General features: G+C 37.5%; 1 protein-coding gene across 19 annotated transcripts in view; it reads left to right on the forward strand.

Moving 5' to 3' along the window:
* Positions 1-14,437, forward strand: part of HNRNPC (heterogeneous nuclear ribonucleoprotein C) — a 49,110-nt gene extending 34,673 nt beyond the window's left edge. For 8 of the 19 annotated variants that reach the window (XM_079768637.1, XM_079768638.1, XM_079768640.1 and 5 more), the window contains 7 exons: positions 1,060-1,336; positions 5,479-5,593; positions 6,183-6,230; positions 12,739-12,926; positions 13,459-13,572; positions 13,785-13,966; positions 14,066-14,437. In XM_079768637.1, coding sequence (XP_079624763.1) covers positions 1,096-1,336; positions 5,479-5,593; positions 6,183-6,230; positions 12,739-12,926; positions 13,459-13,572; positions 13,785-13,966; positions 14,066-14,149 — 972 coding nt within the window. In that variant the 5' untranslated portion in view covers positions 1,060-1,095 and the 3' untranslated portion in view covers positions 14,150-14,437. The remainder of the gene's footprint in view (positions 1-1,059; positions 1,337-5,478; positions 5,594-6,182; positions 6,231-12,738; positions 12,927-13,458; positions 13,573-13,784; positions 13,967-14,065) is intronic. The other 11 variants (XM_079768643.1, XM_079768626.1, XM_079768627.1 and 8 more) reach the window with 11 other exon arrangements.

Consider the following 14,437-nt stretch of genomic DNA (forward strand, 5'->3'; position numbering starts at 1 on the left):
TTTTGAAATAGTCTGAGGAAATTTTTATTCTCTTCCTTAGGGTCTTTTGATTTCACCCAGTTTATCATCACCATCTAGTAGTATTAAATGTCCCAACTATATTTTGTAGGTTATCACATAAGATGGAAATAAAATAGCCATCGAATTCTATAAAAAGATACGTAAGTTATCTGGCATATTGTAAGTCAGTTGAGGTACTTAGGTATTTCCAGGGTGAATGAATTGGTTCTGTTTATTGCCTTTGTATAATAAGGTTAATTATACTTGAAGGGCAGCGTGTCAATTGTCCACATTGATCTAGCTAAAGTGGTTTATGGGCAGAATTTCGAGGGTGTTCCCCTCCCACCCCCCCAGCAAATCCCTATTTTCTTTTTTTTCTTTTTTTTACATAAATTTTTATTGATTTCAGAGAGGAAGGGAGATGGAAGAGAGATAGAAACATCAGTGATTAGAATCATTGATCGGCTGGCTCCTGCACAACCTCTACTGGGGATTGAGCCTGCAACCCTGGCATGTGCCCTTGACTGGAATTGAACCTGGGACCCTTTGTTTGAAGGCTGAACAAACCCATACCAACTAGGGCTCGAGGACTTTTTTATATCTTTGGGAGAGTGAGTGAGACTCGTTTTAGTAAAAGCAATGTGCAAGAATATGGAATTATTGATAGATGGCAAGCAATGGCTAGGTTAGCATGACTGAGAAGGTGAAAAATGAGTCGAAATTGGTAGTAGATAGCTTAGGGGTTTCTAATTTGCATGAGGTCTTTATAACGGTGGTCATTTAGAATGAAATGTTCAAGAAGATTGTGTTGCCAATTGTCTGTGGAGGGGAAAAAATAATCTGTTAGAATACACTAGAGTAGAGGGAGTTGAATTTCTATAAGGATATATTCTTGGCCTCTAATCTCTGAAGAGTAATAGACTTGCTGTTGTGAGATCCGTGGAGGTTGACTGGTACTCTAGGTAGTCACAGTGGTTAAAATAAGAGTAGATTAAGTTTTATCAAGAAATACTTTGTTTTTAACATCTTTTCACCTGAATGCATTTTTTTCCCTTCCAGTTTTGGCTTTGTGAGGAACCGTAATCATCAAAGACAATGGCCAGCAATGTTACCAACAAGACAGATCCTCGCTCCATGAACTCCCGTGTATTCATTGGGAATCTCAATACTCTTGTGGTGAAGAAATCTGATGTGGAGGCTATCTTCTCAAAGTATGGCAAAATCGTGGGTTGCTCTGTTCATAAGGGCTTTGCCTTCGTTCAGTATGTTAATGAGAGAAATGCCCGGGCTGCGGTGGCAGGAGAAGATGGCAGAATGATCGCTGGCCAGGTTTTAGGTAAGATGAGTTGAATTTTTTATCATTTTAATAGTCTGAGATTTTCTGGGTTTGATAATTGACTTTAGCATAATAAAAATGTTAGGTTTATAGATATATTAGGCTAAATACAGACTTTTATTTATTATGCCATTAGTAGTTGAGACTAGATAACCCTCAATTGGTAGTCTTGGGTAATGTAGAGGAGGTAGGAATGATATTTTGTAAGGTAATAAATGGCTGTGGGTACTGCTCACAGTGGACTGGTAGAATACAATATAGCTTAGTCACTCATGGGCTGCAGAATCAGATTACTTGGCTCTGCATTGGGGCTTCACACTGTGTTAGGCAGCTTACTTAGCTTGGCTGAGCCCTATTTTTTCTCTTTTCTTCAAATGGAGATAATAGTATCTTGGTTTATTCCTTATTCTTACCTGATGTATTAGTACTGTGTCAAGAGGATTTAGATAAATTGATTGAGATAATTCATGAAAAGCTTCTGGTAGAACTCCAGCATGTTATGCTAGAGACACTTTAAACCTGTTAATTCTTCTATCCCTTTTCCATTTAAAAATTTTATGACATTCTATTTGTTGGAAAAGCCTTTAGTATTTTCCTACACTCTGAACTGATTGCTTCCTTATCATTAAGTTTTTTCTACCCCTATGATCTGGAGCAGTGCTGGTTAAATAAAAATAGAATGTGAGCCATGTAGTGATTTTTAAATTTGTAAATAACTATATTAAAAGAAGTATCAAAGGGGTGACATTAATTTTACTTAACCCACCCTGACTGGTTTGGCTCAGTGGATAAAGCATTGGCCTGCAGAATGAAAGGTCCCAGGTTCGATCTGGTCAAGGGCATGTACCTTGGTTGCGGGCATATCCCCAGTAGGAAGTGTGCAGGAGGCAGCTGATGGATGTTTCTCTCTCATCGATGTTTCTGTCTCTTTATCCCTCTTCCTTCCTCTCTGTAAAAAATCAATAAGATATATTAAAAACATTTTTTTTTTTTTTACTTAACCCAGTATACCCAAAGTATTGTCACTTTGATATGTAATCATTTAAAAATATGATTGAGGTATTTTACATTCTCGTTTCATACCATGTCTTTGAAATCCATTGTGTATGCATACTTATAAAACATCTGAATTCAGATATACATTTCTTTTTAAAAATTTGAGTTGTATTGATTTTAGAGGAGAGAGAAATAATCGATTTTGTTGTTCCACTTATTTATTTATACATTCATTGGTTGCTTTATAGTGTGTATCACATTTGATGGCCTACCCCACAGTTGTCCCATTTTTGGTGATATTGAGAAAATTTGTGGGATCAAGTTTGACATCCTGACCTATCTTTGATAAAGTTTCCCATAGATTTTTCACCTTATGGTGAATGGTATTTTTTAGGTAATTTATTAGGGGTTCAAAAGAGTGGGTTTTCTAATTCCTTCTGTACTTATTAACTGTAATTTTTCTAAACTGAACAATTTCTTGTTAATTTCACATTGGAAAGGCAGAATAAATCTTTTCAAATTTTGGTGTAATTGATCCTCTAGCAACCTTTAAATATAGTCAGTCATTGCTTTTATTTACTATTATTTTGAATTTGTATATTTAAATTAGTGTGTTTTTAGTCCATTGCAATTTTTTAAACTGATTTTTAGAGAGAGGAAGGGAGAGAAAAGAGAAAGACAGAGAAAAATTGCTTTGTTGCTTTTTGTATGTGCTTTGACCAAGAGTCAAATCCACAAACTTGGCTTATTAGGATGCAATTTAACCAACTGAGCTAGCTGGATAGAGCCACAAATCATTCTTTAGAGCTCAAAATCATTTCTTTAGCCTAGTGGATCACCTTCAAGTCGGTCCCTATGTCATTGTGACCTTCCTAATGGAATAATGTATTGTTGCCTCATTCTTTGGCACCAGAAGATAGTCCAGGTCATCTGGTATATAGCTTGACGTAAATTTGGAATTTGCCCTTTTGCCCAAGAGCCTTGGCTCCTTTTAATGAGAATTATTTAGAAACCACTGTCTGTATATCAGGAGTTATTGTTATGAATTTTAATTGCTTCTGACTAGATTCAGTGGGTAGAGTAGGAGGTACTTACACTTTTTAAGAAAAGAAAAAATACAATTTTATGTGTACTTTTAAAATAACCATACTTGTGTTTTTATTAAAATTAAGTTTATTAATATGTAATCTATTGGATATTGACTCAGTTTAGAATCACATGAAATCTGTAAAGTTGTCTAATCAACTGATATAGTTTAGTTCCTTTTTTTCCTTTTTTTTACATTTAAAAATTGCTTTTAAAAATATTTTTATTGATTTCAGAGAGAAAGATAGAAACATCAGTGATGAGAATCATTGATTGGCTGCCTCCTGCACGCCCCCTTCTGGGGATCAAGCCTGCAGTCTAGGCATGTGCCCTTGACTGGAATCGGACCTGGGACCCTTCAATCCACGTCACTGAGCCAAAATGGCTAGGGCAAAATTGCTTTCTAAGAAATGTAATTATATCTTGCCCTGGCCAGTGTGGCTCCGTTAGTTGAGCATTGTCCAATGAACCAAAAGGTCCCTGGTTGGATTCCAGGTCAGTGGACATGCCCGGGTTGCGGGCTTAATCCCCAATAGGGGCCATGCAGGAGGCAGCCTATCCATGTTTCTTTGTCATCGATGTTTCTCTTTCATACATTTTTCTCTTTCTCTCCCTTACTCTCCCTTCCTCTCACTCTCAAAATCAATAGAATATACATTTTTAAAACATTTAATTCCTATCTTTAATGTTATAAACGACTATAGTCAAAACTGTAAAAGCTCAAGGCTTTTATAAACATTAGATATTAAAAATTAGAAATGGCCCTAACCAGTTTGGCTCAGTGGATAGAGCGTCAGCCTGCGGATTCAAAGGTCCCAGGTTCGATTCTGGTCAAGGGCATGTACTTTGGTTGCGGGCACATCCCCAGTAGGGGTGTGCAGGAGACAGCTGATTGATGTTTCTCTTTCATCTATGTTTCTAATTCCCTCTCCCTTCCACTCTGTAAAAAATTAATAAATTATATATTTTTAAAATTAGAAATGAATTTAGTGGACCAAGAATTGAAGATTATTCATGAATTGTCTATTTAGCAAAAAGGCAATGTACTAAATGTCTGTTTTTTAGTTGGTTATTTGATTTGAGGTGTTGTTGTGTTTTTTGTTTGTTTGTTTGTTTTTAGTTTTAAAAGAGCTACAGTGGCCTCTTGTTAATGAGGAAGTACACGAACTCTTGTTTGGTAGGCAGTGGATGGACAGGCTAAGTAGTTGGCTGCTAGAATGGGTGTTTTAAATATTTATGTTTTATATGGAAACTAGAGGCCCAGTGCATGAAATTTTTGCATGGGTAGGGTCTCTAGTGGCTGCTGGCTCCCTGCCGGCACCTTCCTTTGTGCCATGCCTCCCCCTGGTGGTCAGCACACGTCATAGCAAGCAATCAAACTCCCAGACAGGACACTTTGTATATTAGGCATATATACATACATACATACATACATATATGTGTGTGTGTGTGTGTGTGTGTGTACACACACACACACAAAAAAAAATAGGATTTTTTTTCCTTCTCTTTATTTCCCTTTTATTGGTGTGTATGTATGTGCATGTACAGGTAGTTAAGCATTTCTGTAAAATACTTGCAACTTTAAGAATTGGTTCTATTTATAAGTAGAATAAACATTTGCCTTTGGGGAAATTTAAGGGTACCATAGTTATATTAATTCATGAACTGCCATATAAAATCTCTGAGGTCATTCATTTCTAATATATTTGTTTAATTTAAAATATACAGAATCTTTTCTGGAAAGGCAACGATTAGTCACTGATACTTTTTTCCTGTGAGAATAACTAAGTGAACAAAATGGGTGTTCTGAATGGTAAGCATTTCATTGAAGTAGGAGCTGAGCATGTAAGGTACCAAAGACAAACTTGGTGTGTTATAAATAATGAAAACTTTTTTGGTACAGAAGGAATGGAAGATTAAGTTCCAGTATTATAAAAATTCTTGAGTGTTTATATCATAAGGAAAGGTTACAGTATTAGATCTTTATTTATATGACTTATGTACACTTTTAAAAATCCCAACAGAGTTATCACTAAAATTTTTGTCTTTGTTTTTTTCAGATATTAATCTGGCTGCAGAGCCAAAAGTGAACCGAGGAAAAGCAGGTGTGAAACGATCTGCAGCGGAGATGTACGGGTCAGTACCAGAACACCCTTCTCCGTCCCCTCTACTCAGGTCCGGAACTTTATTATTTATAACTCCATTGTGTCCATCAGTGGGCATATTCTCTTATCTGTTTTTCTGGATATGGGAGGGCTAATTGTAGTATGTTTTATCTGTGTCAAAGTAATGCTTTATTAATTTTTTGTTAATATACTTCCTTTTCACCCATTTCCAATAAAATTATTAGACTACCCTGAGATTTTGGCAATTAAAGAATACTTTGATATTTAGCATAAATTATAAAATTCTTCAAGAGGCGTTTAGCTTCTCAGGAGCTGAGGAGTAAGAAAGGGAAGATGGCCTAAGAGTGTTTAGTTTGCTATTGTAATTTTCAGTGTTCTTATTTTGGCTATTATGTAGTGTGTTGAAATTTTAGCAAAACTTTCACCTGAATTTGAATTTGTCCACTGCATGTTCAGTGGCCTAAGATGCTTAGAATTCAGTGATGTTATTTGAATGATTGGAAGTTGTTCCATGCTAATCTGTTGATCTATTTGTTGTGGTTGGTTTGGCATGGGCTTTGGGGTTTTTTTCCCCTATCTGCTGTTGTGAATTGACATTAATGGCTTCAAATTAATGCTCTTTGGTATTTATTTTTCAGCTCCTCTTTTGACTTGGACTATGACTTTCAACGGGATTATTATGACAGGTATGTTAAAAGTTTTTTGTCTATCTTGATAAAAAGCAGCTAGTGAGAATCATTTTGTTTTTCTATTTTGTAGTAACGAACAACATAAACATATTCTCAAACAAAATCTCTTCTTTCTGCCAAAAACAAAATGAAAAATACTTCCCTTTCACAAATTGAGGTAGACTAGTAAGGTGACATTTCTATTGATTTCAAAGAATCAGTTTATATATCTTTAGGGCATATTGGGACATGTCCAATATTTTCTAGACTAAGGTTTTTTCTTGAAACACGTCAGTTTTCTTTTTGTTTTAATTTGTATGCCAAATAAAAGGACTTTCTGACTTAACTAATGATGAAATGAGACTTAAATAGCAGTTATATGTTTCTTCATTATTTCCCTATGGCATACTTGCCACTTGGCTTTGCATTGTATGGGATTACAGTAAAATTTAAAAAATGATTCCTAACTTTATTGTACAGTTAACTTTAAGCAAACCAACTAATACAAAATAGGCTATAATCAGTATATATAATGAATTAACAATACAAATTGCTTTGAGAGTTAATGTTAGAGTGTTAAGATTTATATTATAGATTAGTAATCATGGTGATATAGTTCTAATAGGTAAGGGGGTTGGCATGGCCATTGTTGCCAGGGTTGAGCGTCAAACCATGAACCAGGAGGTCATCCTTTGATTCCCAGTCAGGGCACATGCCTGGGCTGCGGGCTGGATCCCCAGTGGAGGCGACCAATCGATGATTATATCTCATCATTGATGTTTCTCTCCCTCTTTCGTCCTCTCTCTGAAATCAATTAAAAATGAATGAATGAATGAATGAAAGATAAGGAGGTTGGAATAATGATTTCTTCTTGTGCCTTCAGAATAGCATTAATATTTTTTGGAGATTCCTAAGAAATAAAATTGAAAGATGTGTGGGTAGGGATAGATTATGGATAGCTTTTATTTTTAAATTTTATTTTGTTCTATTTTTTCCATCACCTTTTATCTCCTCTATGCCCTCTTCCACCTCCAGCTGATAATAGGAATTAATTATTGGGGAGTGGCATGATATGCAGAAAGTATTGGTATTATATTGGCATTCAGATAATCTTCAGGAATTATTAAGGAAACAGCTATACTAAAAATAGAGGAATATGCAAATTGGCTGTAACACCATCACATAACAACCAATCAGGATTAGGGCGGGGCTGTGGCTGAGAGCACTTAGCATGCCTGTGGCAGGGGTCTGAAGGCCGTGGAGAGGAAGGGAGAGCAGATAGGCAGTTAGGGGGATGAGGCCAGCAGGGTAGGGCAGTTAGGGGGATCAGGCCGGCCGGGGAGAGCAGTTAGGCAGTTAGGGGGATCAGGCAGGCCCGTAAGCGGTTAGGAGTCAGTGGTTCTGGATTATGAGAGGGATCCCGGATTGGATAGGCTGCAGGCCAGGCTAAGGGGACCCTCCACCCCCACCCCCGTGCATGAATTTCATGTACTGGGCCTCTAGTTAGGTATATTTAGTTTGGTACTTTTTAAGTTATGCATTATATGGTAGTATTTGACCATACTTATCCATTGGACTTGATAAATAAGTGTAAGTTTTGCCTTTGTGTTTGAGAAATATCACGTAGACTATGGTAGCTAAGTATTAAAAGGCCAAAGGAATAAGACTGGAAAAATTGTTTTGAATCTACATCGTAAAAATCCTCAAATGCCATAAGGTTGTATGATTTGAATCTCGTTCATTATTTCATTTGTCTTCAGAGATTTCAGATTTTTTTGTTTAAACACATATTTTTCTACTTCAAAAATACTAAAATTATAAAAATGGCAGACCTTAGTTGGGAGAACAGATCTGGGAAAACTTGGTCACAGATAGAGTGACTTAAAGGTCCTGAAATTTTGTGAATAACTGGATTTGTCTGAAGCAGTTACTCTTTATCCACTACCATCCCACACATAGGAATCTCTTGGCCACATTTAAAAAATACACATGCCCAAGTACACCTGTAGTGGTTTTTATACAGCTGGGTTAGGTAGACTCTTTATTGGTGTATGTTTTTTAAAGCTCCCAAGGAATTCCAATGTTCTGGGAGGGTTGAGAATCATTGCTAACATGGAACAAGGAAGTAGTTTTAATTCTGTGACTATTACCTATTTCTTTGTCATGACACCTCTTAGAAAAATTTTAATACACGTTTTATGAATATAATTTCTGAGGTATTATGAACTCTAAGTAAGAAACTCTTTTTCAAATCTATAATACTAAAAGCATAATATGCTAATTAAAACCAGATGTCCTTCTGGAGGACCTTCCAAATGAAGCTGGGGCTGTGAGGTAGCCAGGGGAAGGAAGGCCTACTCTTGCACGAATTTCGTGCATTGGGGTTCTAGTTGTATGTATAAAATTCAGACAGTGTAACCCTATCTTTATGAAAATAGTCTTCTGAAGTTTTACTTTAGTTGTCTTGGTAAGGTAGCAAAACTTTGAACATCCCTATCATTTCACAGTGTAAATACAGGGTGTTCCTCCAAAATGTATATACACTTTGAATTATTCCAATGGGTTAAATCTGCAAAGAAGCAGCATCAATTGACCTATCAGTTGTTAAAGTGTGTATACATTTTTTTGGGACAATCCTGCGTGTTTGGAAACAGTTTTAAGTGAGGAATTTTGTAAAACTTAATAAAAAAGATATAGACAGCAAGGGACAGTGAAGAAATTTAGATGTTTGCAGAAATATCTTCAAATTTCTTACCATTGTTATTTAGTCCTAAAAATGGATGGCAACACACTGTTGGCCTCTTTGTTTTTAAAGAGGCAAGAGAATACCTTTAGTTACTCTTTAATGTATTGCTCGATTATATGGTGTGTCAGTAATGTCTTCCCCCTTCCATTCTAATCTGAAGACTAATGGAATAAGCAAGTGATAGCCACTAAAGAGTTGGTCAAGTATGGTACTGAGTTCTGTAATGGGAAAATGAACAGGCTTAGTGAAGAATGGAAAAAACTACTCAGGAAAATGGTGTTTTCTTTTACTCAGAAGTTCTTCTGAAGTTACTTTATTTGTAAGGTTAAGATATTTGTTATCCTAAACCAACTATGTTGGATTCTTTATTATAAGAAGGTGCAGCCTGGTCACTGTGGCTCAGTGGTTGAGCGTCGACCAGGAGGTCACAGTTCGATTCCCGATCACATGCATTTGTATATTTGCTTTGATATTAATGGGTGTTAATTAGCAAGTCCCAATGATTGTAAATAAATACCTTTAAAACTGGAGAGGATAATTAAACAATAAAACTTACCTGAATCTCTGACATTTTAATATGCTGTCTTCTGAGCAGGAGACAACACAGATTTGGATTCTGTGTCCTTAATGCTGCTGCCTGTTAGTCCAGTAAGGTTACTGATTTTCAGTGTGTGTTAAGAACTGTTAACCTGAAATCATTAAAGATTATCTACTTTGGAAGACTTTTTAATGCAAGTTTTTGCTTTGCCATCTTGTTCTTGTGGAATTTTGGATTCTAGTTGTTCCTAAGGCCATTGCTGATGTTACAGGTGTGAAAGTTCTTATGAATTCAACAGAAATTGTCTATGTGAAACTACCATTTTAAATAAATTAATATCTGACATTCAGATACACTATAACTGTTCCAAATACACTATAAACTCATGATCATACATAGTTTATAATTATCCAAAGATTTGTTAACAAACATACTTTTTTTGTAGTAGGAATATAAGCCCAAAATAGCCTTTTCTTTTAGGATGAGTATTTATGGGAATCTATGTATAAAACAAGGGAAGTTGTATAAGTCACCCTTGTGTGCAAAACATTATTTGTTGATGTTGAGGGTCTAATAAACCTAGAAGGTCCTGACAAAGATCCAGTTTCATTTGTGTCCTGTTCAGAATTTTTTTGCTTCTAGAAAAATTGTTGCTGTAGCAGTTCTTTATAGAGGTCTTCTTGTGTGAACAGTTCCATTGAAATACTTCGCAGTCGTTTCTTTTCAGATTCTTAAATTTCTGTAATTTATTTAAAATATTCTTTACATTAATTTTCATTATGCACTTTTGAAATTACTGATCATTAGAAGCCATATAATATTAGGCAATATAGTATCCTATATAATAAAAGCCTAATATGCTAAGTGTCCAGTTGTCTGGTCGGCCGTTCAACCAATCAAAGTGTAATATGCTAATGATATGCTAAGGCTGCTCAACCGCTCGCCTTGACTTGCACTGACCACCAGGGGGTAGACGTTTCGACCAGTAGGTTAGCTTGCTCCTGGGGTCCGGCCGATTGGGACTGAGTGAGATTGGGACTCAATGCAGGAGCTGCTCCCTTGTGGTCAGTGTGCTCCCACAGAGGAGCGCCACTCAGCCAGAAGCCCTGGGCTCATGGCTGGTGGGCGCAGTGGTGGTGGCAGGAGCCTCTCCTGCCTCCTCAGCGCTAAGGATGTCCAACTGACGGCTTAGGCCTGCTCCCTGCCATCAGTTGGACATCCCCTGGGGGCTCCTGGACTGCAAGAGGGTGCAAGCGGCACTGAGGGGATCTACACACACACACCGCGCGTGAGTGCATGAATTTCATGTACCGGGCCTCTAGATAAGTAAATATGCCACCATACCGTGATTAGAAAGGGAATGAAATACATCAACTCATAGATTAAATAGGACACTTGTATGACAAGCAATATCGTATACAGTGAAGAAAGTGCTGTGAAATTAATAGGGGCTACTGTGTGTCCTGCATTGTAGAGGATTGTTTCATAGAAAGATGAATTGTCTTGCCCTTTGGGTAGCTATAAGCTTCCCTGTTAAGATTCAAAGAGCCCCATTTAGTTTCACAAAGGGCTGTATTTGAACCTGCCTTTGATAATAGGTAGGAGGCATTTAGGTAGATAGGGTGAGAAGGTTTCACTTTAATAAAGATGCAGAGTTGTGAGTATATCTGGGTATTTGGGGGAAGAAGCCAGCTGTAGTTGGGAAGAACGAGGATTGTAAATGGCTTTGTATGGCACATGAAGGAATTTTATCCTCTATCCTTATATCTTAGAAACAGCCCCATGGCTAGAAAAGAGGAACTGGAGGGGAGGAAAGGTGCAAGTAGTTACCATTGTAATTGTTGAAATGGGAGGTTTTGCCCTAACCGGTTTGGCTCATTGGATAGAGCGTCACCCTGCGGACTGAAAGGTCCCAGGTTCGATTCCGGTCAAGGGAATGTACCTTGGTTGCGGGCACATCCCCAGTAAGAGGTGTGCAGGAAGCAGTGATCCATGTTTCTCTCCCATCGATATTTCTAACTCTCCTTCTCTCTTCCTCTATGTAAAAAATTAATAAAATATATTTCTAAAAAAAAAGAAATGGGAGGTTTTGATGAGATTTACTACTATTGGGTTAAAGTTACATAAGTAGATGCTTTGTGGGAGAGAAGTGTCAAGTATAGTTGAGATTTTCTCTTTGATGACTAGGATTATATGATAAAGGTTACATGAAGAGGTCAGGCAATTTTTTTGTTGATTCTTACTCTATATATCTTTTCCAGCAAGGTGTATTGATAAAAGGTGAAGAAAAATAGTTTATACAGTGGTGGGAGAGTTTCCATTGAATTGCAAGATGGGTGAAAGAAGCTAACCATCATCTATTCCTTAAACTAATACTTGAGCCCTCATTTTGTTCTAGGCTCACAAAGTTTTAGATTTTGGATTAACTCAATTTTATTGGGGTTAGAAGAGTTATCTTTTTAAAAATTACTGATTTCAGAAAGGAAAGGACAGGGAGAGAGAGAAACATCAATAATGAGAGAGAATCATTGATCAGCTGCCTCCTGCTCGCCCCCTACTGAGAAATGAGCCCATAACCAAGGTATATGCCCTTGACCGTAATCAAACCTGGGACCCTTCAGACCAGAAGCTGGCACTCTATCCACTGAGCCAAACCAGCTAGGGCAGGAGTTATCTTGCCTCCCCCCCTTTCTTCATTTTTTAAAAATATTCCTGAGCAATGCTGCACCTGCTTGGAAAGGCATGTGATTAAGAGAGCAAGAGGATTCTGGGCTACTTGGAAAAGCTAAGAGATGGCTCTTTTGTGTCACCTAAGGTGACATTTTAAATAAGAAGGAAGTTTACATTTGCTCAGATCCCCTTTGTTGGTTGTATCTTTCTTGAGTGGACCTGATTATATTATAGTTACTAGGAGGAGAGTGTGTGTGTGTTACGTGTGTGTGTGTTTAAAGATGTGATTGAGAGACTATACATTAATTTTATTTTTTTTAAATATATTTTTATTGATTTCAGAGAGGAAGGGAGAGAGAGATAGTAACATCAGTGATGAGAGAGAACCATTGATCGGCTGCCTCCTGATCAGAGGGACTGAGTCCACAACCTGGGCATGTGCCCCTGAACCAGGAATCGAACTGTGACCTCTGATTCATAGGTCAACGCTCAAACAGTACAATGGCTGGGCTAATTTGTTATTTTATAAGTTAACAGTTGTTTGGTCTTGCTGACTTAATTTAGTTGTGAAGGAATTCTGTTTTCTTCTTATCCAATAGGATGTACAGTTACCCAGCACGTGTTCCTCCTCCTCCTCCTATTGCTCGGGCTGTAGTGCCCTCAAAACGCCAACGTGTATCAGGAAACACATCACGAAGGGGCAAAAGTGGCTTCAATTCTAAGAGTGGACAGCGAGGATCTTCTTCCAAGTCTGCAAAGTGTATGTATTATCGCAGCTTCATGGTATTTATTCTATGTTGAAATAATGAAATTAATGCTGCTAATAATTTCACTTTTTGTACAAAAGCCTTTGCATAATAAAAGAAGAGAATATAATGATTAAGGGGACCAACTCTAGATTGCCTTTTGTCCTTAAGACCCTGGTAATTTGAATACTTCAGGCAGTTGAGGCACCTGTTAAATTTGTGTAATGTATGTCAGTAAAACTGTACAGAGAAAGTGCTTTAAAAAGGAATTGAAAAAAATATATATAATAAAAAGGAATTGAAGTCTTTAGCAGGTCCACAAAAGTCAGAATGCTACTGGTAATGGAGTAAGCACATTAGATTGTGTTTTCCTTTATCGGTTACAAGATTGAAGGGTCCTAATTACTGAGACAATCTGATACTAATACCATTTCTCCCTAGGGATTTCCTGTTGGCTACTAGTGTATAGTATGGTAGGAATGTTTTTGTTAACTTGTAGGTTCTGTTACATTTGATTCTCATCTAAGGTTTTATTTATTTTAAAAGTGAAAGGAGATGACCTTCAGGCCATTAAGAAGGAATTGACCCAGATAAAACAGAAAGTGGATTATCTACTGGAAAGCCTGGAAAAAATTGAAAAGGAACAGAGCAAACAAGCAGGTAAATGGTACTGCTACTTTTTGGGGGGTGTAGAGTTGGGTTAGTTACCTAAGGTAATTGAAAGTATATGTTGGAATCGTGGGTATAAAGCAATTGAATGTGAAACTTGGGGAGTTTGAATTGGGAAGGGCATTTATGTGGGAGGAATTAGACTTGTGGTGCAGTTTTGTGGGCATTGTTTATACCCTATGGACATTAATATCCCTGGACAGACTTGTCCTTCTCATCCCCAGTAGAGATGAAGAATGATAAGACAGAAGAGGAGCAGACCACCAGCTCCCTGAAGAAAGATGAGACTAATGTGAAGATGGAGTCCGAGGGGGGTGCAGAGGACTCTGCTGAGGAGGGGGACCTACTGGATGATGATGATAATGAAGATCGGGGGGATGACCAGGTGAAAACCACGGGAAAGGAAAGAAAAAGGTGGTGGAGGGGGGATCAGGGACACATGGAGTGCCTCTAACTCCATCCTATTTGTGTCTGTTTCTCACAGCTGGAGTTGATCAAGGATGATGAAAAAGAGGCTGAGGAAGGAGAGGATGACAGAGACAGCGCCAATGGCGAGGATGACTCTTAAGCACATAGTGGGGTTTAGAAATGTTGTCCCATTATTTCTTTATCTAGGCGCTTGTCTGAGATCAAAATTTTCACCAGATCCTCTCCCTAGTACCTTCAGCACATGCTCACTGTTCTCCCTATCTTGTCCCTCCCATGTTCATTAATTCATATTGCCCTGCGCCTAGTCCCATTTTCACTTCCTTTGATGCTCCTAGTAGTTGTGTTAAGTCTTATCCTGTAATTTTTGCTTTTAATTTTGATACCTCTTTATGACTTAACAATAAAAAGGATGTATGGTTTTTATCAA

This window comes from Cnephaeus nilssonii (assembly GCF_951640355.1).
Source record: "Cnephaeus nilssonii genome assembly, chromosome: 4".
Classification (NCBI taxonomy): Eukaryota; Metazoa; Chordata; class Mammalia; order Chiroptera; family Vespertilionidae; genus Cnephaeus; species Cnephaeus nilssonii.